Source organism: Eretmochelys imbricata, chromosome 18 (assembly GCF_965152235.1).
Source record: "Eretmochelys imbricata isolate rEreImb1 chromosome 18, rEreImb1.hap1, whole genome shotgun sequence".
Lineage (NCBI taxonomy): Eukaryota > Metazoa > Chordata > Testudines > Cheloniidae > Eretmochelys > Eretmochelys imbricata.
The window spans coordinates 23,262,755-23,287,612 of NC_135589.1; the positions used below are offsets into that span (position 1 = coordinate 23,262,755).

General features: G+C 41.7%; 1 protein-coding gene across 1 annotated transcript in view; it reads left to right on the plus strand.

Moving 5' to 3' along the window:
* The window catches only part of CAMTA1 (calmodulin binding transcription activator 1), a 929,632-nt gene that overhangs the window by 532,623 nt on the left and 372,151 nt on the right, over positions 1-24,858 (plus strand). The window contains exon 5 of the mRNA XM_077837398.1: positions 9,010-9,081. Coding sequence (XP_077693524.1) covers positions 9,010-9,081 — 72 coding nt within the window. The remainder of the gene's footprint in view (positions 1-9,009; positions 9,082-24,858) is intronic.

Genomic DNA, 24,858 nt, shown 5'->3' on the forward strand with positions numbered 1-24,858 from the left:
CCTTAAAAACCTTTTAATACAACATGAGCCTGCAATGCAGCCCAGAATCTCTATTGGAGATTATCCTAAATAAACAGTATCTGTTTCTCTCCCATTCTGAATGGTGGGATTAAAATACTAAAACGTTTAGCTTTTCTTTGGATTATTTTCTTTGGGTTGGGTTGGGTTAGGTTTGTTTTTGGGGGGATTTGTCCATTTCTCATTTTTTGTCAAATTTACCCTTGACGTATTTGAAAACCTTGTTAATCTTTAGCATTTGTATTTTTAAAATAACTATCTGGTGGAAGCTAGCAGCCCATAAAATCCTTTTTAATTCGAGTCGACCTTGTGAGTGATTATTTTGCACAGGAGAAACAACCGCCAGCCTCTTAGTACATTCACTGATAAGCATGCATTTTTAATACACACCTGAATCTGGCTTTTCCTTCACACTAATCTTGTTATGGGGCATGCTAATGATGCCAAGCCTGGCAATCTTATTGTTTGCAAAGTATTTTCTTAGTTTGTGAAGGTGCCTGCGAGGCTGAAGGATTATAAATCAAGATTTGTGAAACCTTTTGTATTGGGATAAAATGTTCACTCTTCCTGTATTAGAGAGATTATGCAAAGAGAGAATATGTCACGGTGCAGGGTTCTATCCAGGTTTTATTGCTATGTAGATTGGTGAACCGGCATTACTCAGGCATAATAGAGTGCTGAGTAAATTATTCAGGTCACCCAAACATGTGCTGATAAAACCTGGATTCCACCCCTCTCTGTAACATTAGTAGTTATGCCATGATATCCATATCTGGGAGAAAAAGGTATTAAAGACCATTTGAACAAGGTCTAACGATAGGATTTTGTAATACTCATTTGCTTGTGTCTTAGATAATATTCGTTTAAAATATTGCTGAGTTTTATGATATTTACTGACAGTTTTACAGATGGAAGGAAATTTTAAAATCAAGAAAAGCAAATATAACCTGAAAGTTTTCTTTAATAGAAAATAGCTGAGCAACTTCCATGCTGCAGCCCTCTTTTTTAAAGTACACTAACCCAATAACAACCCCTTCTTCCAGCTCAGGGACCTCTTAGCTCCCACTTGTCACAAAGCAGACCCCTGAGAATGGGGCCACTTGAAAGCCCTACATTTCCAATGCTCTGGGGCACCTACTTGGACTGTACCCATAGTGCTTGCTATATTTCTGTTGGAGCTGAGTAAAATCCCAGTGGAACTGAATCTAAACCACAGGAAGAGTATTTATCTTCTTAAAACCAAAGAACATAATTCAGTGTGAACAGAATTCCCATTTGGTCCAGTCTTGCTTTCCAGATTCCCCTGAACTAAGTTCAGGAATGGAAATACCGAAGGAAATGTTTGAGAGAGGCAGTGCTTCTGTGATGAATCTGCTCAAGCAGGGAACTACCATTCCTATCAATGCTCTGACCACACATTTATGATCCTCCAGGGTAGACATGAAGGCACATCCCCTTGCCCAGCCCAAATAGCAGGGAGTGAGCAGAAACTCTGTGGGAGGACCTTGACCCAGGAACTAATCTGGCACTTGGTGAAGCAGTGGTGGCATGGCAAGCCAGGGGCACCAGGGAAGGTGGATGCACAGGGGAAGCACCAGGAAACTGTCTATTCTATTTTATTCTATTCTGTATCAAATATTTATTTATCAATATATATCAAAGTTTATATACCACAGTATCTGAGCATCTTGCAGTAGTGCAGTAAGCAGCATGACTACACACTTGTCACATGTTGTTTTTCTCATCTTCTCTCCAGAAGAAGTCTGTGCATTGGAATGTCTTATTTAGGTATGGTTTGATGATGATGTCATTAAATAAACTATACCTGTTGCTATGTGTTTAGAGAAGTCAAGTTTAAAGAAACGTGCTTTGCACTTGGAGCAGAAAGGAGTGTGATTTGTGATGGCCCTGAGTTCCTGAGGGGGTTCATTCTGCAGTCTTGGACTGCACCTGGAGAAGGTTCTGTCTCCCACACAGATGAGCTTTACAGTCTTTGTCCTTGACCTGCCAACAGTCTTTTAAGTATCTTGGGCCCAGGCCATGGAGTGCTTTGAAGTTAAGGACTGAGACCTTGAATTTCATTCGCAATTCAATGGGAAGCCAGTGTAGAGTGGAGGTCTGATGTGCTCACAGTACTTTGTGTTACCGAGGAGATGCACTGCAGGGTCATACTAGTTGGAGTTTCTTAAGCACTGCAGGCTTCATGCGCAGGTATATCACATTTCTATAGTCCAGCTGAAAAGTGATGAAGGCATGAATATCTGATACCAGGTCTTCATCCACCAAGATGGGGTGGAGTGTCCTAGCCAACCAGAAATGGTAGAAAGTATTATTCATGGCCATTGTGATGTGAAAGCTCAGTGTCAATGAAGAATCCAAGAGTACTCCTAGCGTACCGACTGAATTGACCAATTGTGGTGTGACCCTTCAACCAAAGGAGACTGCACTGTGGTTGAAAACGTCTCAGAATATTTTCCTTTGCCCATCAGCAACACTTCTGTTTTTGCTCAGGTTCAGTGTATAGAGCAGACTGCAGCAGAATCTACGTAACTGCATGTGAACTGAGTGTCACTGCTGGACATCGCTGCCAGTTTCAAGCCTTTGCGGGACCTGTGGAGAATCATCAGAGACTGGACAGGGAGCCACTGTGGAGTGGTCCCTGTCGGACAAACCACTAGCTGATCCTGGACTGGAAACCTCCAAGTTCCCATTTGCTTTTAATAGAAGACTGGAGTAGAAAGGGCATCCCAAGCAGTAGGCCTGTAGAGCCCTACCCCTCAACTGGACTGCTCCCTAGGGCCCAAACAAGAAATGTTATTTTTCACCCCGAGTTGTAACTGTTTAAGCTACTAATCCTAGGATATTTGAACCTTCCCCTTTCTTGCCAGCCATAGTAAAATACCGTTTTACTTTAGCCATGTGTCTGAGCGGTTAGTGGGACCCACCAGGGCTCATGCCTAGATTCTGGCCTACCATCTGAAGCACCTTGAGTGCGTGCCTTTGAGTTGCAGTATACCTGGCACTGTATTAGTGCCTTCGAGGTTTGGTGTACCACAGTGCTAAGCAGCTATAATAATTACATGGGTGGTAGTGTAATTTGCCCAGCTGGTGAATTTGGCCAGCAGGGTTTAGGGGTAAGGTGCCATAGTGACAAGGTGTCAGAGGACTGCTTCGTGGCCAGAAATTAACAACCCTGTTGACTGACGTTTTATCCTTGAGCCCTGAGAGTGGAAATAGGGCAGTGCAAGCAGAGAGCTATGGCAGCCCATCTTCATGCCTGAAGCATAGAGAGGGGGTGGCCAACGCTGTGCCAGCTGGATCAGCCATTTTGAATGAGCTGCCCGATTAGATGTTTGGAATGAGGCCACCAAGCTAGATTTTTGGCCTGCTGCTGCAAGGCAAAGCCCAGGAGATTTTTGAAGGATGGACACATGATTCCCAAGGCAAATACACCTCTGTCAAGGTTGCCCTGCAACACTCTATGGATCAAACCACAGATGCAGAGTGGAACTGAGCAGCCTTCAATGGCTGGACACAATAAAAAGGAGACTCTCTCAGCAATTTTGGCTGTTTGCCGATACCTCGCCACTTCCCAGACTGTGAAGACTAAATGCAGGATTTACTGGCTCGTATGGCTGGGAGACAGATCTGGGTAGCACTTTAGAAGGAGAAACCTGAAGAGCTGGAAGAAGCTATTAGGGTTGCCGCAGAGCTAGAATGAGCCATAAAAGCAGCAGAAGACGGGGACCCAGGTGCCCGGCACTGAACTGGAAGTTACTGCTGTTACAAGAAAACATGGGAATCAGACTTCTGAGAACGGACGGAGGGCGTGAGAGTGATGCAATGTGTTCTTAACCAGCTGAAAGCAGAAAGGGAACCCTGAAAAAACTGGTGGAGAAGACAGGGACATAGGAAGCAACCAACTGTGACTGACAGACAACTTCTGGTAGAAATGCCCACAGCAGGGTAGCTCCTGGAGGCGGCGGCGGGGGGGGGGGCAAGGCCAAGGCCAGGCCCCTGTCTGCAGATCAGTAAGCCCAAAATGAGAGTCTCTACCGGCCAGTAAGTTTGGGCCCAAACACTACATCATGGGCAAGATCAGTAGATATACATGTATAATTCTGGTAGACTCTGGGGCACAGGCTTCCATTGCGCATTCACGATTGTGGGAATCGGTCACCAAGGCAGATTGGGGTGGTCCAAACTGCAAACCAAACTCAGCTCAAAATCATGAGAATATGGCAGGTGCTGGGGTGCGGGAGCCACTGGGTAGAACCGTCTACCATCACTAGAACTTCAGGGGTGAAGGAGCCTGAAAGAGGAAGAAGAGGCAACCATTAGAAAAGGAATTAAAAATAAACCCTGTAAAGAAGCCTATAACTTATTCCGTTTTGATATTTATTTCACCATTATAGAGATAATGCAAATGTTCAGCAGGTGAATTTGCTATATCTTAGTCCTTCAGTTTATGTCATCCAAGTGTTGCTAATAGTTACATGAGACTGCACATTTTAAAATATTTATAACATACAGTTTCTAATAGTTTTAATATTTAAAATGTTTTGGCACTAAAGGGAGCCAAGTTTGTTTGCCAGAATGGGTAAAAGAACCCGAAGTGTAGTAACCAAAATCCAGACGTCTGCAGCATTTGTGCTCTCTCCTCAGTCATTCTTTGTAATCTTGGTGCAAAATCCCTCCCTTTAAACATAGCCAATCTATACATATGTATGTAGCTATTATTCATACCTTGACATCTGAACTGTAGCTGGAAGGCAGAAGCCAGTGCTAATTCTGTTGTATAGATCATCTGTCACTGAACACTACATCTCTTCTTCTGCCACCTGGCATGCACTCACGTCAGTTCCTTCTCAGGATTTGAGTGCTTTGTTTTCTCTAACATGACATTGCACAGGGCAGAAATCCTATTGTTCATTAATTGTTGAGAAACTAGGTCTAGGATTCATATAGAACAAAGCTATATGCTGGAAGGTCTCATGTTGCCATTGTAGTTAAAGATAGATATTTACATTTTAATAAAAAGATCTGAAAATAATTAGGAAACTAGAATATATTACCATGACTTAGGTACCCCCAACCCGAGGTGTTAGAATCACTGACTATTATTTCATGGCTTCATGGCAGATCCATGGCGCTCTCACTTTATGGCCGCATGGCAGGAGCACAGTTCTATGGGTCAATATGGTTTCTTTTAAATTTTAGTGAGCCAGTATGGATTCTTCTAAATTAATCCTGTTTCAGTTCTTCATCTCAACCAAGGATATAAACCAGGATTCATTTGCAAGTGAAGAGAGATCCCATTCAAGCTCATTATCTCCTTATATCAAATGAATCAACAGACTGAGCTGTGGACTCTTCTACTCACTGGAGAGTGGGGCACACTTTGGGCCCAATCCTACAAGTTGCTGAGTACCCCTCCACTCCCATGACTCCACAGAAGGCACTCTGCAACTGCAGCAGCAAGGCCATGGTTAGCCTGTTACGCTAATCCTACAGAAATGCTAGTTCTCATTTTGTGTGTCCCGTTAAAGGGCCTTGGGTTAGATGTATTAAAGAGAGCACTGTAAAGCACTTGGTCTCTTCTTGAGGTTCATAAAAACCTTCCCATTTTCACTAAGGGGATCCATGTATTGGCATTAGGCAGAATGAGCTTTATGGTCTTAATGAACAACTTGCATTTTCTCTTCATGTGTTAGTGAGATGGGCTAAGCATAAGGGAAGCTGGAGCTATGAGGCAGGGCAGGGAACCTTCAACAGTATTTTTCAGTTCAAGAGGATCTGATATTCTCTAATACTGCTGATTTACTCCCTTTTGGTTGGTATATTTATTTCAGACTGAAATAAGACCCTGCTTGTCTTTTGTATGCAATTTCAGCACCATCCTCCTGCAAAACACAGCACCACAGCGGTGTCTTGGAATATCTGTTGTAAAGAGGAAACTCTTCCTTGCCCTGTCATTGCATTAAAGGGAAGCTGACAGGTTTTTATTCTCCTATCTTAAAGTTTCTTCTCATTTGATGGGAAATGTTCACTGGACTCTAAATATCTCATTGTTGGATTACTCCATCTCTGAGTAAATAAAAAGAACAGCTCCAGGGTTAGTATCCCCTACGAAAACAATGTGGTGTGCTCCTCAGCTGGTTCAGCACCATTAAGTAACCAGCAGATGCTATTTTTAGAGCTGTGCTGACAGTCCTGATGGTGCTCCTGCCCAGATGTAGATGCTTTGATAAGACAGGGTGTTTTGCAGATTGGAAATATTGTCTAGTGCTTAGAGCTCCTGCCTTGCAGTCAGGATTCCTGGGTTCCATTCCTGGCGCTGCCCCTAATTCACTGTGTGACCTTGGACAAGTCATTTAATGTCTAAGAAAATGACCATTGTTGGCAACCGTTACCTCAGAACCAGTACTGTACACCACTGAATTGCCTGTGGAGAAGGAAGAAAATTGTTTCCAGCACTTCTACAGAAAATGATGAGGATCAGCCAAGTTTCAGTCACACTTCTGGGAGTAGTGGTGGAAACCATTTTTTCTCCTTTTATACTAGCAGTAAAACTGTTTTCATTACCTGTGTGAGTGGGCTATTGCTGACAAGAGTTTCCCACTGTAAAGTGGGCTAACCTCAATGGGTCTCGGTTCCTTATATAATGAGGACTATTAGCCCTCAGATACGAGAGTTTGTTAGTTAACATTTATACAGCACTTGGAAGAAGTAAAGTGGTACATAAAGGCTAAGTATTATTCTAGTCAACACAATCTGTAGAATAAAATGCAAACATTAAAAATTAGTTTAAAAAAATCCATGGTCAGGAGAAATTGGATTGGTTCCTCCCCCCCCACCCCCCCTTAATTGTAGAAATACTGATACTGCTGAGAGGCATGTGACCATTCAAGGGAAAATAGCTCATGAAAGCTACAAGCAGGTTGGTCAGTGGTTGCAATCTACTATTCAAGGGAAAATGTCAGAACAAGAATCTTCTTCAATAGGAGGAAGTGTAATATCATACTCCCTCTCTCCATTAAAAGCCAGAAAAGAATATTGCTTTCTTAATAAATACATTTTGGACAGGAATTGTACAGGGATCTTTGAAATTAATTCGGCTTTGGTTGGTTAGTTGGTTTGTACTGGGTTTAGCTCACAACTGACAGCAATGTTAAAAGTTCTAGCATATTGGAAATCTGACTTTCTTGCAGCCAAAATCCCTTAGCCTCATTGATTCCCATTCCCATACAAGTAGGGTTCAAATCAGCTTCATTAACAAAATGTCATTTTGGCATTTTATGTGCAAAATAATGTATTGTGAATTTTTTAAAGCCAAATCCACTGAATTTTTTCCATGGGTTGTGTTATGAAGGAGTGTTTTTAAAAAAAAAAAAAATCTTGAAACAGAAGATGGAAAAATACACATCAAACCGGCTTCTTTGTTGTGTGCCTGGAGTCATGGTAATACAGTGCAGTGTTGTTTGCTTTGACCTTATCTAGATGACTGAGCTTTGAGTAAATACAGTAGCTTATCACTTAAGTGGTTATTAGGAGAATCTATGTAGCTTAATAAGTGATTTTGAAGGCAGTGGCTCCGGCTTTGTGATGCTGATTTAGGAAATCAAGTCATTTGGTTTCAGTAACGTATCCGGTAAAGTGCGTGCATCTCTGAGGGATTTCTGTGTAGTGGAAGCCAAAGGAAATGGTCATGTAACATTTTATTTATTTATTGCTTCACTCAACCCTCCCTAGTGCTTTGGGTGCAGGAACAATGTTCAACATAAGGAACCCTCTCAAGTACACATAACCAAAACCCTCTCTTCACCCCAATCTCCACCTGCCAGCCCTATCCAGACCCTGCATGGAGAAGCAGGTCTTGCAACTGATGGTTAACAAATGTGGACATTGGAAAGCCAATGAAGGCAGGAACTGAGCTCTGGCACCAAGGATCCTCACCTCACCAATGCTGAAATCCTGACCCAACTGAAGTCAATAGGATTTTACCATTGACTTCAGTGGGGCCAGGATGTCTCCCAAGGACACCCTTCTTCTAGCTCCCTCCTGATTCACCATGGCGGCCTGTGACACGAGGCTTAACTAAGCAAGCCTTTAGATGGTCCTGGGGGCCATTGTGAATTTAAATGGCATGTTTTGGCCAGCTTATAGATTCCTGAGCAATGGAATTTAGAACTGGAAATGACAACTGACCCAGAGCCCCAGTGGCTGGGTATTAGTGAGGAGAGCTTGGTGACGTTTGCATAGGGTTTTTACTTTGCTCTGTTAGTTGTAACAGAATGATACTATGCCTGCCCTGGCCTAGTTTCAAATTCCCATTTACTGTCAGGACTGACTGGAATTGTTTTAAGAATCGGTCGTTCTCTATATTTTGGGTGAATCCAGCTCTTATGAAGATGAGGCATGAATAACTTTTCTGTGAGTCAGTCAGTGAAGAGCACTTTGCACCAGCAGGTCGCTTTCGCATCACCCCCATTTTACAGAGGGGGAAACTGAGACACAGACAGGGGAAGTGACTTGCCCAAGGTTACCCAGCAGGCCAGTGGTAGAACCAGAAATAGAGCCCACGTCTCCTGAATCCCAGTCCAATGCTCTATCCACTCTGCCACACTGCCTCCCTAGTTGCCATCTCATGTTGATTGTTTCTACTTGAAATAATCTGAGAATTCTGTGCCACAGGTTCTCAAAGTGTAAAGCAGCTAGGGGTGTAAAAATCTAGATTATTAATGCTTTAAACTTGTGTAAATGTTTATGAAGCACTATTCTAAAGTGTGGGTGTAATTTGGTCTGGTATTCTGTTTTACCAGCAAGAGCTATTCAGGGCATTGATTTTAGTAAATACCAACACAACACAGCATATAATGTACTGTAGATACCAGGCCAGTCCCTGGAGCAGGCTTACCTTTCTTCTAACCTTAGGTTACTGTCTGAACAGTGATTTCCTTCAGTAACGCTGTATCTCCTTTTTCTCCCTAGTGCCTATATGGTTGTTATGTCCATTCGTCCATCATCCCCACTTTCCACAGAAGGTGCTACTGGCTTCTTCAGGTAAGGTGACATGAGATTTCTCTTTTACTGTGGTTTGTTCTATAGAGATTTTGTATGACTCTGGCTTTCATTGCGTCTGGAAAGTGATCTATAACTTTCTCTGCTTTTTCTCTGAAAATGATGTGGATGTCTTAAAATAATAAGTATCTATTGAGAGCTGTGAGATGATTTTTTTTCTCTCGATAACTGTTCAGCAACATAAAAATGATAACAGTTTAAACATCCCCTACACAGAGAGACAGCTAATGAGAATGAGATTTCTTAGTGTTTCCTGAAATGAGGAGATGATTTGGACATGAAGTTATTCACAGGCAGTGAGGAGCAAAGAACGCTGACTGCAACATGGATATGGGATGTCACAGGAGCGAAAGAAACCCTATGTTGATGATTAGATTTTTGTTTGAAAATCTTTCAGTGCAGAGTATGTGGCAAAACATAGTCAAGGAAAGTGGGGTTCAACCTTTGTCCTAGAACTCCTGTACAGTTTTCAAATATTTCTTCTTACTGGTGTATGCTTAGTAAAGCCCCTTGGAAGTTTCAAACTGAATTCTCATCACATTCCTACAATGTGCAGATATTACTTTGCTGTTAGAGGGTTTTTTAGAACAGTTGGTCTGTGCATGCTGGTTATTTATGGTAGGCTTGCACATGAGTGCTGGTGATAGTCAAGGATTGCTGGCCTTTTTATCCTGGTTAGTTATTGTTGGGTTGTTCAGAAGTGCGAGATGGCACTAATTAATTTTCTTCTTCTTTTTTGTGTGGTGTGTTGTCTTTCAGCAAGTCAGAATAAAGTTAGAGAGGCATGATGCATAGTCATTGCTTGGCATAACCAATCTGAATCACTGCAAACTGCATTGAACTGGGATTTGGTATTCCAAGTTATTAGCCCAGCTGCAGAATTTTTCATTATTGTTGTTATGATGTATAAACACATGCCTTTTAGCAGCTCATTTGATCAGGGCGTGGAAGAAGATCTCAAGCAGCCTTGTAGCAGATTCTCTTTCCTCTCATCCAGTTTTCCCTCCCACAGTTTGCACAAAATGTCTGTACTTTTATAATGGTTTCATTCAGACCTTTGAACTTTATTTTGCCCCTTTAAATTTGCTGACTATGAATGATAAGTCAATCGAGTGTAGTAACAGCATCTGATGGAAAATAGCATTGCAGCCCAAGCCAGCATTCCACCTGTGTCAGGCTGCAACCTAGTGTGCCCCGGCTAGACCCATGCTACAGGGAAGAGCTACTGAACACTAGTGTGGTTACGGTGCATCAGCTCAATGACAGATAACACACAGTGCAGCATTTCCTATAACTCACAAGGTTTTTGCCTCCTGTAGCTGGAAAGAACGTCAAAGAAGCCAGTGTTACTGTTGCTTAGCTGAAAGGATAGTACTTCTGCTTTGAGATCCACAGACCGTTTGTTCATGTCCTTTCAGGGACAGATACTCGCTCACACAGTGCCCTTTAAATATATGTCCGGTGGATACAGTAGGATACAGCTGGCACTTGGAAGGAAGGGGAGAAGCCTTCTGTAGGTACGGCTAAAGGAGCCATTTAAAGGTCACTGTTCAGTGCACTGGTCTGAACAAATCGCAAACTAAACTTAGTAAGAGTCCAGTGTGCCTTAGGCAGCAGACAGCTGTTTGTTTTATTATTTAACTTCCTCTCTCTGCTGGTGTCTGCGTGATGGATGATGTGACACAAGAATCCGATTGAAATTCTAAATCCAGTCAGACTCTCTGCACAGCACCAGTGTTGGCATTCACTTCCCCCAGCTGCGCTTCCTTCTGTGGCACTCTTCTTTTCTTGGGTTACTTAGGTGCTCCCTCCCAGCAAAGAAGGGGCATAGTGGCAAGAGAAGCAGCCAGATCTGTCCCTGACGGCTCTCACCAGGGATGCTCTGGGGGTCTGGTGTGGTGGTTCAGTACCTTGGGTTTCTTCTCAGCCCTTTAACTTATTCATCTCCTCTTCTTTATCTGCTCCTTTGTTGTTGTTCCCGTTTGCCATTCACTGTCTCTTCCCCTTCCCCTAACTCTTAGAAACTCAGGGAAATCTGCTGAAAGAAATTGCTATAAAGAGTGAGCTAGATAAATGTACAAGAATAAACCTGTAGCTTGAATGTAACAAATGTAAAAGAGACCATTTTCTATTAATGTCTCTGTGTAGAGGCTTACCTCCCATAGTCCCATGTAGTGCTCGTGAGCGAAGATATTACAGAGTTTCCTCTGTGTTCAGAGGTGCATAGTTGTCAGCCATGCTGTTACTGGTTCTGCATATACCCTGAACCACAGACAGTTCCTGGAATAATTAGCCTCCTCCATGCAGTCATTGACTCTTCCCCATTAGCACTCACCCTTCCCTCCTTCCAAATCAAATTGCCTGCTCTCCCCAAAGCCTGACAAGTCCAGAGCTCTTCTCTGTCCCATTGCTCGAAAGGGTTTTTATTTTCCCTGTCTGTCTACACCAGTCCTGTGAACCCAACTCCAGTGCTTCAAGGTATCTGGAGCCTTACCAGCTCACCTCCCATTTCTATTTCATAGCAACTGAAAAATCATGGGGAGGAGTCCTTGTCTTCCAGGAGAAATGCACAGATTAGGATCCTGAATACATCCTTTATCCCGTGCCTTGTAGGAAATGATTCAGAATCCCAAGTGCAAAACTCCTCAAGTCCAAGATTTATCTGTTACCTTTGCAGGTGGAAGGTACTAGCTAACGCAAGGTGCTGTAGCATCATAATGTCACATCCAATGCATAGGGGGCTGGGCTCCTCCCCGCACATTGTTTGTCTTTTTGAAATAATCATAGCTTCCTAATTAAGGAAGTTAGGGCATGGCGAGTTTGACTGGATCGTGGCCTTATCCCTCTCAAGCCCCACTGGGGCCCTGCAGGATTATTCCATGTCCAATACACTATTCCGTAGTTTTTCCCATCCAGTTTCAAATGTCTGAAGCCATGAAGCATCCATCCTTTTCTTTGAAAGACTATTTTACACTATGTAAATCTCACAGTTCTCACTGTCAGCAAATTTCCATTCAGCCCCATTCTACTAGCCTAAACAATTCCTGTTCCCTCTCTGTGTTTGCATCTTTCAGACCCTTGTGCACAGTGTGTATGTCCCCCTTAATCGCGGTTTGGCCAACCTATACTAGTTCATGTTTCGCTCCTTTCCTTATAAGTCCATTCCTCCAGCCCCTTAATCATTGTTCCTGTCTTTTTCTGTATTTCTAATACTTCTGTCTGCATATTTCTAGTGCTGAGTTACCGAGCACTGCAGAGAGTTTGTTCTAGGTGCAGTCTTACCACCACCACATAGAGAAGGGACTCTCACCTTCCCAGTCACCCAGGAAGCCATTGTGTATGCTACCCAGAATCACTTTTGTCATTTTGCTGCCCTGTCATTAGCAAACTCATATCCAATTAGCTGTATACTAATACCACGGGTCTCTTTCAGCTTCCCTGGGTACTGAGTTTCTCTCTCCCATTTAATAGGTGTGTGTGCTGACTTTTAGACCATCCTTCTTCAATCTGATAATTGATTGGAATTGAAACAAGTGAACTGGAAGTACATTTCTTATTATCCTATTTATAAAATGTGATGCAGTACATTTTGTTGTGACTGTTGCATGCTTTTATTCATAAACAAGGGCACATTGTGCCTTCATTGTATAAGGAATAGGAGTTTGTGATTCATTAAAGCATCTTCCAACTGTAAATGGGCATCCTTCAATCATGCTCTCAAGGTTGTGCAACTCTGTAAAAGAAAGGAGTTAGCCAAGAATGGATGACCCTCATTCGAATAGCTACACAGCGCTTCTGTTCAGCTCCAGGATGAATACTGGGATAGGCAAGATCAGAAAGAGAGAGATGTTATGATGCCAAGAGAAACTTTGAGTTGAGCCCTTCTTATCGCTATTTCAAAGTTATGACAAGGAAGTCGTTTTGGGGTTGCAATGTAAATGACTCCATAGCACTCCTAACACCTCATTCATCGTTTCGGATTTTAACCAATAGGCAAAGATGTTTTCAGATTTGGAGGCCAAAAGTTAGGGATCTAAATCCTGAATAACTGGCCTGATTTTCAGAGAGACCAAACACCTGACTTCCGTTGCAGGTCAGCAGCCCTGAAAATCAGGCCCCAGAATAAGGTGTTCAAACCTGGAATTAGTTGCCTGTCTTGAGGTTGCTGACAATGTTGGCGTCCTCCTCTGACAGTTATTACATTTCCATACTGATAGAAACCAACAGTTCATAACTGTGCAGCCATCATCCTTTCTCTGTAGGTGCTGGGCTTCTCTCAATCTACAAACAGAATCATTGTCCCTGGAGCAGTCGGTTTAACTGGGAAATTCGATAAATAGCAAACATGACTATCCCTTGCTCTTCAAGTTTAAACATAGGAACTTATCTATCTGTGTTAACTTTGATTGTAAGGATACTGCCAAAAGTTCTCCAATTTTTCATTTCTGTTGGGAAGTTTCTTCTCCAGTTCTGCTTATTCTTCAGAAGTGACTGATGCTGTTTTCCATTAAGCCATGTGCCTGCACGCAAATAGTAAATCTCGTAGTGAAAGAAAACTTACTTAAGTTAAGTATCTTTTTAACCTTCATCGCATGCTTTGAAATAAACGGACATAGGTGATGAGGAATTGATGGCTTAACAGGACTGCGAATAGGATACAAAGCTTTTCATTTCTAGTTCACAGGTTTAAATATGGTACAGGATGGTAGAGATAAGTCAAATACAAAACAGTAGGCAACAAACATATGGTCTAAAGGAATATAAGAACTGCCATACTGGTCAGACCAAGGGTCCATCTAGCCAAGTATCCTGTCTGTGACAGTGGCCAGTACCAGAGGTTCAGAGGATGGGGGAACTGTCCAGAGCAGGACAGCTGGAGTGACCCACCCCATCTTTCCCTCCCAGCTTCTGGCAGTCACAGGTTTAGGGTCACTCCAAGAATGGGGTTGCACCCCCAACTATCTTGGCTTATAGCCATTTGATGGACTGATCCTCCATGAATGTATCTAATTCTTTTTTGAATCCAGTTATACTTTTGTCCTTCATAACATCCCACGGCAATTGTGGTTAATTGTGCATTGAGTGAAAAAGTACTTCCTCTTGCTTGTTTTAAACCTACTGTCTATTAATTTCATCAGGAGACCACTGGTTTTTGTATTGTGACAAAGAGAAAATAACATTTTTCTATTCACTTTTTCTACACAATTCATGATTTTATAGACCTCTATCATATTGCCTCTGTTGTCTCTTCTAAACTGAACAGCCCCATAACATTTTTAGTCTCTCCTCATATGGAAGCCCTTCCATACCTTGGTCATCTTTGTTGTCCTTCTCTGAACTTTTCCCAGTTCTGCTGTATCCTTTTTGAGATGGGGTTATCACACACTGTATACAAGGTGTGGGTACATCATGGATTTATATAATAGCATTATGATATTTTCTGTTGATTTTCTATCCTTTTCCTAATGGTTCCTAACATCTGCCCACTGAGATGAAGTTTTCAGAGAACTGTCCATGGTGACTCCAAGATCTCTTTCTTGGAATATGGAGGACTTGCTTCCTGACAGTGAAACTTCCCAAATTTCCCAAGAGAAACAAATTCTGCAATAAGACTAAAGTAGAAAATTACAGGCCCACTAGCTTGACATCTCCAATACACAAAATAATGGAAGCTATTTTGAGGAACAGGTTAAGTGGGTACATGTACTAATTTAATAAAGGACAATCTGTATGGATTAGACTGAAAAGACCCTGAGTCTTCATCTTCTGAAGGAATCACAGACAGCTCTGATAATAGCAATGCATGAGATGAGATGTCATTTATTTACATTCCCAGATAGTTTTGAATGAAGTTTTAAACAAGGCCTTTGCCCCAGCTGTGGGTTGTTTTCAGATTTGGCTTCAACCTCAGAACTTGAAAACAGTGAAGACTGCTGAAAGCATGGTTAAAAATGTTTTTAAACAAACTGTTTCAGTCAAAAGCCCAGGAATATTTCCTGGAACTGGAGTTAGTACAGCAACTTTTCACCTCTGGAGTTCTGAGTCCAGGTTCTCACGAATTCTGGGTTCACACCCACAAAGGACATTATTTTGGAAGAGAGGTCTAATCTGTATCGCTCATAAAAAAAAAAATGCAACAGCATTATAAAACCACCTCAGCACACTGCAGATGTCTCCAGGATCACCCCCTAATCCAGTAGGGATTGGAAACCAAACAAGATTTAGAACCCACTCAGACTTGCTTTTCTCAATCATAAAAATGTGGGCACACGTTTTAAGTTCTTTGTCACCTTTCACAGGTGTATATTTGTGCTGGTTTTGCCAGGGCTGTGATGTTTTCATTACAGTTTTTGTTGCTATTAGTCAATACAATGACAGAAACAGGCTAGTGATCAATAAGGGCATGAGCATCAGTGAAGCATAGGCCTCATTCCAGCTTCTTGAGAAACCTTCTGTTTGTAAGGGACCTCGTGGCTGCGAGTGGGCTGACTCAGAGGCAGGATCTGAATAGTTTACACTGGTCCCAACTGACAGTTCCCTCCATTCACAATTACGCTCATTAAAAAGACCAAGTTCTACAAAATTCTTTCCTAGATCTGCTCAGGAGAATCTTTTCACATAAATAACTTGCTTTCATTATGTAATATAAATTGCTTCTTCCTGTTCATAAGCAGGCTGGGGCTTCATCCTGCTGCCCCCAAAGGCAGAATCGACTGAAAGAGGCATTTGTGGCAATAACGTATAATAAAATAAGATAAGATTAATCTGTTTGCAAGTCTCTCAGAGGAAAGGAATTGATGCTAGACACAATTTTCTTTGTTTGTGGGGTTGGTACTCAATTCCCCTAACACCTTTTCATTCTGCAAAGGATGATAGCTACTCAGAGCCATCCAGGCTGATGGTGGATGGAGCTAACATGCTGGAATTCTGCATGCCAAGTGGGGATCTGATGATGACAGCGATGCTACTGGGAGGATATTTTGGGACCTGCTCTATTCTGGCATTTTATAGCTTAATGCTGAGCACGTTAATGGGCCAGCTAGTCCTCTGACCCATGGGCTTGCCGAGTCTAGGAGGGGAAAGAACTGCAGTTTATTGGCCAAGACATCTGGCTGTCAGTGGAAGGCACCACTGCCTTAACCATCGGTCAGAAATATTTTAGTGTGCTGCATACAATTTAGAAACTGAATTACACTTTCACCAGAGAGGGTACAGAAGTCTTGGCAGTCCCAGGGCAGTAGCTACTCATTCACCAACTCTTCTGTTGGCTCAGGTCAATAGAAAGCATGCTCATCACCATGGTCTGATTGCAGGGCATATATGTTACTTATGAGTAATGGTGCATTCTTCAAGAAACATTATTTCTCTCATAAAATACATACACATAATGTTCACATCTTTTCCCACCCATTCCACTTCCACACTCATTAACTATATACCATGTATACCCCCAAGGACTGCATACAGCACCACACTTCGAGCATTTTATTTTTTTCTTCTTTCACGTTTTAATTTAGTATTTAATGCAATGGTGGGCAACCTGCAGCCTGCAGGCCACATGCAGCCTGTCAGGGTAATCTGCTGGCAAACTGCAAGACACTTAGTTTACACTGACCGTCCGCAGGCACGGCCGCCCACAGCTACAAACAGTCTTTTGCCCTTTCTTCTTGGAATTCCCAGCATAAAGGCCTAGGTTTGAATGGGTCATGGAGGCTGAAGGCACCCTTATGCATATGCATTTTACTGCCATCTTCAGTTATGTGCTTATATCCTGTATCTCTATTAAGATACTGTTTATTATATGTACAGCAACCCAGGTTGTCTTTTGGAGACTTTTCTCATGCACAGAGCCGACATACATGTGCAGTGCAGCCAATCTTCTCTCCAAAGAACGGTAAAAGTAATTTTAAACTACAAAGTGCAATTTTCAAAGACTCTTATCTGGACCAAATTCTGGCCAGGTTTGCAGGTAAAATTTTTCCTTCACAAAAAGGGATGTTTCCATACAAAATTTTATGTTCTGACTTCCAGCTATTCCAGCACAGGTGCTGTTTGTAAAAGTTGCTTGAATTGTTTATAATGGGAAAAGCCTTGACTTTCTTTTACTCTCCTGCTGCTAGAAATGGCTGAACCACGCTTGTTCAAACTTACAAAATAATTCTCCCTTAGACAGAAACAAAGTCTAGAAAATTTCTTCTGTAAAGATATACATTTCAGAACCGTATAATCAGCTGACAATAGGAGATTGTGATGGACACAGTTACTTAATCATAACTATGGCTGTTGCTAGTGCTTCAGTTATAATGGCCCAGATTTTCAGAACAGCTCAGCTCCTACTGACAGACCTTGTTATTGTAGTAACTACTCATATTATGATCGTGACGAAAGGCCTAGTGACCCATTTGTGAAGTACAAACGCAGGAATGAGGCGATCCTTGTACTGAAGGACACCTACGTAAGTGGTCTGATTTTCAAAAGGGCTCAGCACTGGCAGTGATGTTGAGTGCAGAGCACCTTTGAAAATCTTGCCCCAGTTGTGGAAGCTGAACGACTTGAAAACCTGGTCCAATGTGTCTGCTTTGTATTTTCTGTTTAATTTTGATGTCAAAATCATTTTGGATAAGGGCTGTATCTTAGTCTCTGGGTTATACGGGGCTAAGCACAGAGATGGAGCTCATTAAAAGGTAAGGATATTGATGTGAAAAATCCAAAATGCTTATTCCATCAACACATTATCATATGGGACATGGTCCTGAAATACCCCCCTTTCCCCTTAGTCCCCCAAAATACTATTTATTAGTTAGATGTATTTTCAAGGATTTTCAATGTTAAACAATTGCTTTTCTGCGCTAGAGGAAAGTTGATCTAATTGCTGTAATGTTGTGTGGAAAGGCAGGGCTTTCTTCTCTATTTGCATTTGAGCTGGGAGCCTGACTTCAAACTGCTGCAGAGTATTAGACTGACGCTGTAACATCTTCGAGAAGTTAGAAATGGGTGTTAATTTACACAGGCAGCTTTAGTGTGTACCTGGAGGGCTAAGTGACAGCCAGCTCCTAACAAAGAGAGGGGTGATGTTCAATGAAATAACAGCCACAACAAACAAGGCACTTTTATTTTCCCGGATATTTTCTTCCAGGGCCAGGCCAGCAGATTCATACTAGTAAATGTTTTCAACGTTTGCTGTTGCCAAAGAGAAATTGCCCCAGCCTAATTTTCAGAAAACATCACTGTTGTTATAAAGTGGTGCTGGAGAGCTGTGATTGCAGGTCACCTGTAACACACGCAACAGCTGCTGATTAGTGACAGGAAATAAATCTTCCTGTGTGGAATCTTCCGTTATTCTCTGAAGGATTCCCGTGTTTTTCAGATGTTTTAAGCTTTCTTGATAATGCTGCATTTACATCCTTCATTTTTAAATAGGTTTTTGGAATTGTAAAACATACATTGTAGTTTCTCTGCCAAAGATATTTACCTTCCAGCCTCCATGCATTCCGATGACCTCTCACATTTTTTTGTTGGATGCAAATGAATGAACCAGGACAAAGCATTATTTTACAATATTTTTTCATGTTTTTTTGTTTTAAAACTTTCCCATTCTAGTAGAATAAGCTCATGATTTGTACAAGAAACAGATAAAGCATTAAGGCTGATTGTGTTAATTCCCTTTAGTAATTGTGCTGGCTGTGGATGAATCTTTAATAGCACCTTAAAGAGATGCCACTGCAAAGCCCTTTAGACCTTTAATTTGCCATATCATTAGTTATGAACTAGTTGGGAATGTCCTCCAGTGTCCAAGTATCTAACTTAAACCTCTACAAGAAAATAAAACAGAATATTAAACTGAAACAGCTACTAATATTTGAAGTCCCAAATCAAGCCAATCTCTTGTCCTTTTAACTTCCCACACATTGGCTGTGAACAGATGACACCTAGAAATACTTCAAAAAACTGTGTACATTTTCTTCACACTGTGGATTACACTGATGCACAAACAAGCAAAGTACACCAAAAGCAGCCACATTGGTCCCTGGTGTACTGCAAACAAAGGAGAGCTGTCTCTGCTGTGCTGCCCTGACCCATTTCACCACATCCAGATAACACATAACATGCCCAGTGGTCCAAAAACAATCTCAGAACCAAACTACCTATAACTGATTTTTTTAAACAGAAAAAGCAATTTAAAAAAATCTGGAGGCTATTGGAGATGAGCATTTCATTGTTACTTTAATTACTTTAGGGTAGTTGACATATCTCTAGTGTTCATCTTTCTTCATGGTATCCAGTGAGGGAGCCTGCCCCTGGAAAAAGCAGATATTCTGCAGTTCTTGCAAATTCTCAGCAAACAAATACAATTTCAGCCTAGATTGCTTTGAGACATTTTCTGTGTGCCCCTATGAAAGTTGCACTACACCTAATTTAGACTTGGAAAGGAAAGCTATCTGAATGCTGAAAAAGCTGATACTGCATGACAAGACTGACTGCCTTTAGAGGACTCCTCAAGGCTCACAGGCACTGAAGTTTCAAACCAGGTGCCACACAGAGTAGGAGAAATCTTTTTGTTGTTGGGGTTTTTTTTGGCAGTACCTATTAGTTTCATAAAAGAAACAGCAATTCAGCTGTTTGCAGTTAGTCAAATAAAGAAGCGGCATTGCTTAATTCTTTTCTTGGGTATGAATGATGTCAGGTCCTCCTCAGGCTCATGAAAAGGTTTCAACAGTTCGCTACTATAACTGAATTCATTGGCTTGTTTGACAGAAAAGGGGTTGTGTAAGAACACAACTGCTGTGTATGTTTATGCTGTGTATGTGTATGATTTTCAAAATGACACCAGATTTTCTGTCAATGGAAAACAAATCTGTTTATATTCACTATGACTAATGCAGCAGGAAATTTAGATTCTTGGCCACAGTCAATTTTTAAACATTGGCCATAGTTCAATAACAAATTATAGAATTCCCTTCTGTCTCCTGGTCATTAGCACCCCAGGGATTTAAAATGCTGTTAGCTGCCGGGCTCCTATGGCTGGCTGCTGTTTGCAAAGATTATTGGAAACTCTCACCATCCTTTCCTGTTAATGCTGATGTATCTCCTGCCTTCTCCCACTCTCACATGGCAAATCTACAGTCCGAGCTTGTTGGATACTCTGAGTTGTTTGTTTTCCATCCTGACTTCAACAAATTAGTTTTTCCAATTAAATGAGATTTTCATGATTTACTTTAATTTGCTTATGTTACAATGTTGTAAATGGGGGAAGTGGCATCACAGTGTGGGTAAGATCCCCATTTCTCAGGGTCAACAGAGCCTGTCACATGAAGTCTGTCCTAAAGGGTCGTCCTAAAAGATCTTGTGAACTTCGCTATTGGTTAAATATTATCTCTTTCTAGAAAGAGAGAGAGAGTTCAAATTGGTGCCTTTCCTGTAACTGTTGGCCTCAAAATATACACGTTAGCTTCATTTAAGACATTGTATTTGCTTTTCTTTATTATTTGTCCCTCAAAATACCTTCCTCCTTTGCCTCAATTAGAGGATAAGATGACAACTACAATCTTGACAAACAGAGGTCAGTGACCCATCATAGGGCAGAATACAGCTGACTTGACAAAAATATCCAGCAATAGAGCTGGAGTAAATACTGCAAAAAATAAAATGAATTGTAAACATTCATTCAAATGAAACCTGCACATTTGCTCAGAGAATATTCATTATTTTATTCATTTTCTGTTAACACTTGTAGGAGTGAGTTTTTGTTGGCAAACTTCTTTGTGGAAGGAGACAGTGTCGTGAGTACCTGTAAGGATGGGTATTCCTCCTGGAAGTGTTTACATAGCAATCTTGACCAGTCACACAGCACAGACAGTGAATTAGTCATAACCAATATTTGAAGGCAACGTGCAGGCAGATGTCTCTTCCCATCAACTGTTCACTGAATAATTTCAAATGATGTGCCAATTTGTAAATGTCAAAATTTGTTCATAGGTAATTCACAAAGGGGGGGAGGGCGGACTAATTCATTGAATTATGTGTTAGCTGGCCATAGTGTGCCTAGCCCTGCCCAGCAGATAGGAGAAGCCCCAACAGTGGATGGAATTAGGAGCAGTTGTCGGACAGTATCTAACCATGGGATGCAGTGAGCTGTCCAGTGTGAAAGAACTTGTCATGCTCAGTGTTGGGAGGGAGTGGGGCCCATGCTCTGGGTCACAAGGGTGTTTTCTGCAGGGGAGTTGCACAATTCCAGAGTGCATTGCCAAAGAAATCTGTGGCTGGAGGAAGTCAAAGGAGTTTTGCCGTTGGCCCTGCAGATTTGTACAGTATTTTTTAGGAAATCTGAACAGTTCACGTGCTCCCATTTTGGTACAATTTGTGTGGATTGCGTGTGCCAGCGTTGACATGATATCGTTTTGTCATGCCAGCTAGTGGATTAGAGAACATAATGTAACGTGTGCGACGGACACTGGTGCCACCACAGGAGGTTCTGAAAAGTGAATGAGAAAACACAGGCTCAGCACCAATCTAGGAACTCGATAACATAGTATCTAAAACCATCTCTGACGGACCTCGGCTCTTTGGCTGTTCACCATGTGAGTTTTAAAGGGCCACAGGATTTACCGCAGCACCTACCATAATGGAGTACGCTTAAGTGAAATGCTAGGGCTGTATTGCACATCCGTAGCACCATACAAATGCTGCTATTCTGAGCAAGCATCGTGTATCCTATAAGAAGCAAGGGAAAGATCCTGAAGGAGAGATTCTAATCATCTGATCATCTACTAACAATATTAAAACAAAACTTCATTCAGTTGCGCATGTTTTAACCATCTGTACCTCTCAGCCCATCTCTAAGCAGTATTTAAAATCAGAGACGCTAAAATTGTTTTTTGCAATATATCTTCCTTTAAACTTTTTTCTGGATTTTCTTGTGATGCTTGAATATGTATCTGTTATTATTAATGCCCACATTGTGCTACGTGTTTCCCAAACATAAAAGAAAGCATGGTCCCTTCCTGGAAGAGCTGCACATCTGAATGCTGTCGGCAAAAAAGAATCAAGGCTTGTAAATCCAGGTCAAATGTTTTCTCGTGCACAGTCTGTGGCTGTCCTCAGAAATATTTCTTGTTTCTGCTGTCACCTTTGCATCAGACATCCCTTCACATTCTGGGGCATGAGGCAAAATAGCTCTTTCCTTGGAAAAAGAGTCCTGACAAATAAGCAGCTCCTCATTATCTCAGAGCTTTTGCCTTGCTGCGTAAACAGCAGGTTCTACCATTCTGTTCTAAGTAACAAAGACCATTTAGAATTTTTGTTTTATATAAATTGGGAATATTAAAGCCTCATAAAAAATCTTGAGACTTTTTGCACAGTAACAGTTTTCATGTTTCATTGGGGTAAAATAGAAATGACTGGGCAATAAAGCATTAAAGAATGTGCACTGTATGTGGGCACTTTAAGTAGGTCCTATATTATTGATACAGTGACATATTCATCTAGGCACTCAGCGTAATGAACCTTTGCAGTTTTTTGTTATAGGGATAAAAACTGTTGGCATTATACTAACACGTTTTCCCAAACTGTGAGTTTTAACCCTATCATCAAATTATGAGTGTATTGTAGGATAACAAAGGAGGACACCAAGACTCTAACCGGAGGCAGTGTGGTCTGGAGGTTTGAGCACACAATTGGGACTCAGGAGGCCTGGTTTCTATGACCGATGCAGTGGATTTGTTGTGTGATCTTCCGTGAATTATATGAAGAATCTGAGACTTGACTTTCCCCATCTGTGAAGCGGTGGTGATAACTTCACTCACTTTGAGTGAAGCATTTTGAGATCTGTTGTTGTTTATATTACCAATAGCGTACGGGGAGACTTTGGCAAACCAGTAAAGTGCCTGAAACCACGATGGCTCATTGCTAAAAGCAGCCAAGTCAGCAGGCTGTAAATTGGCCATTCAGCAGTCTCAGTTTAACCAAGGCAGGAGGGGAGGGGAGGGGAGGTTTTGAGTGCCACAGAGAGGGCAGCTTGACCCTGCGTCCTTCCTGATAAGAATTGTGTTGAAGTTGCTGATACATGCATTTTAGAAGAGCAGGATGTGCCCCAGGAATGTCTATTGGGGCCTCAAGGCTGCAAACTCTGGAAAAACCCACACCTGGTTAATCAATAATCAGAAGGAACCTCTTGCTTGATCATTGAAACTGCTTGCTTAACAAGTTTGCTTTAAGGGACATGTCATTCTATGACTAATGTATAAATAAGGGGGAAATGTTGGAGGCGGTGGGACTCTTCAGGACTGGACTATCCCTTTGGACGCATCTTGTGTTCCCCACCGGCAGACAGGCTGCCGCTGTGCCACTCGAGAACCACACTCAGCTTTGGTAATTATCAAGGGTTGGGGGTGTTTTACTAACCTGTTGCGGACGCGTGTATAAGTGCTTGAGACTAAGTAAAGTTTAGCTTTAAGTGAAAGCACTCTTGTGTTGTCCTGTTTGTGCCAGCCATCTATCGGTTGGATGGCTGTGTCTTCTCTGATTTATTTCCTGACACCACCTCACACAGAGTAAAAGTAACCAAGAGCTTTGGGTTGAAAGAACCCCGGATAACAGTAGCATCCAAAGACCCCATCGTTCCGGGGTTATTCAAACACACACCGAGGAACATTCCCTGCTCCTAAAAGTTCACAATCTAAGAAAACCTACAGGTGAAAATATAAGTGCAAAGTATTGTTATTATTGATTCCAATGCGTTATTGGAGGCTTCAGGTCTGAGTACTGAAACCACAAATTGACTAGGAATAGAAAGAAACTTCCCTTATGGGGAGGTTACTGCATAGCTGCCCATTATGAAGTTTTTCACATATTATTTTGAAGCATCTAGAACTAGCAGTTGTCACAGACAAGATACTAGGTTAGGTGGTCCCCTGGACTGATGCAGTATGGCATTTCCTGTGCTCCTAAAATGCTGTGAAAAGTGAAATCAGAGCCTAAGTGTTGTCTTGTTTGTAATTTTTGGAATTTCTAAGGACTCTGAGTTCCTGGTTCTTGAGCATGCTGTTTAGACTGGCTAGTTCTGACTCCGCTTCTGGCTTTTCATTTTACAACTGTGCTGACCAAGTTGTATAGGAAGTTAGGTGAATTTTCCTGAGATCACATCGCCTTTGTCTCCTCAGAATTAGGACATAATATTTAGTACTTACCTTGTGCAGCAGTTCTTTATATCCTTGAAATTCTGAACACACGCTAACTATTATAGGCCCAGCCTGGCTCCAACTTTTGCAGTGGCCACTATACTTCATTCCCCCATAAAGAGAATATGGTAAATAGCAAACAGTGCAACATCAGTTGACCACACTGCAGTTCACAAGATATTATGGAAACTATAATTTTTGCTGGGGAGAACTACACTGATTGGAAATGCTTATAGATGGATATTTATAGTAAAGGCCCATCAAGAGGCCTGATTGAATATCTTTAGGGTAACATTTGTAATGTAAAGATACTGTTGACTTGACCATAGGACTATGCATTTTGAGAGTTTTACTAGAACCATTCCTGGATATGGAACTAGCTTACAGTGCTGAAGGACTTGTCTTTGACATTGGACAAGCTATGACTAGTCTCTTGAGTACTTTCAGCACCAGCTCTGGCCATCTTTGATGTCAGTGGAAATCTATCCACAGTCCTATACCTCTTTGCCATGTTTCACAGTTCTCAACTATACAAGAGCAAGAAAGAATAGCATGTAAAAAGATCTGTCTTCTATAAGTATGA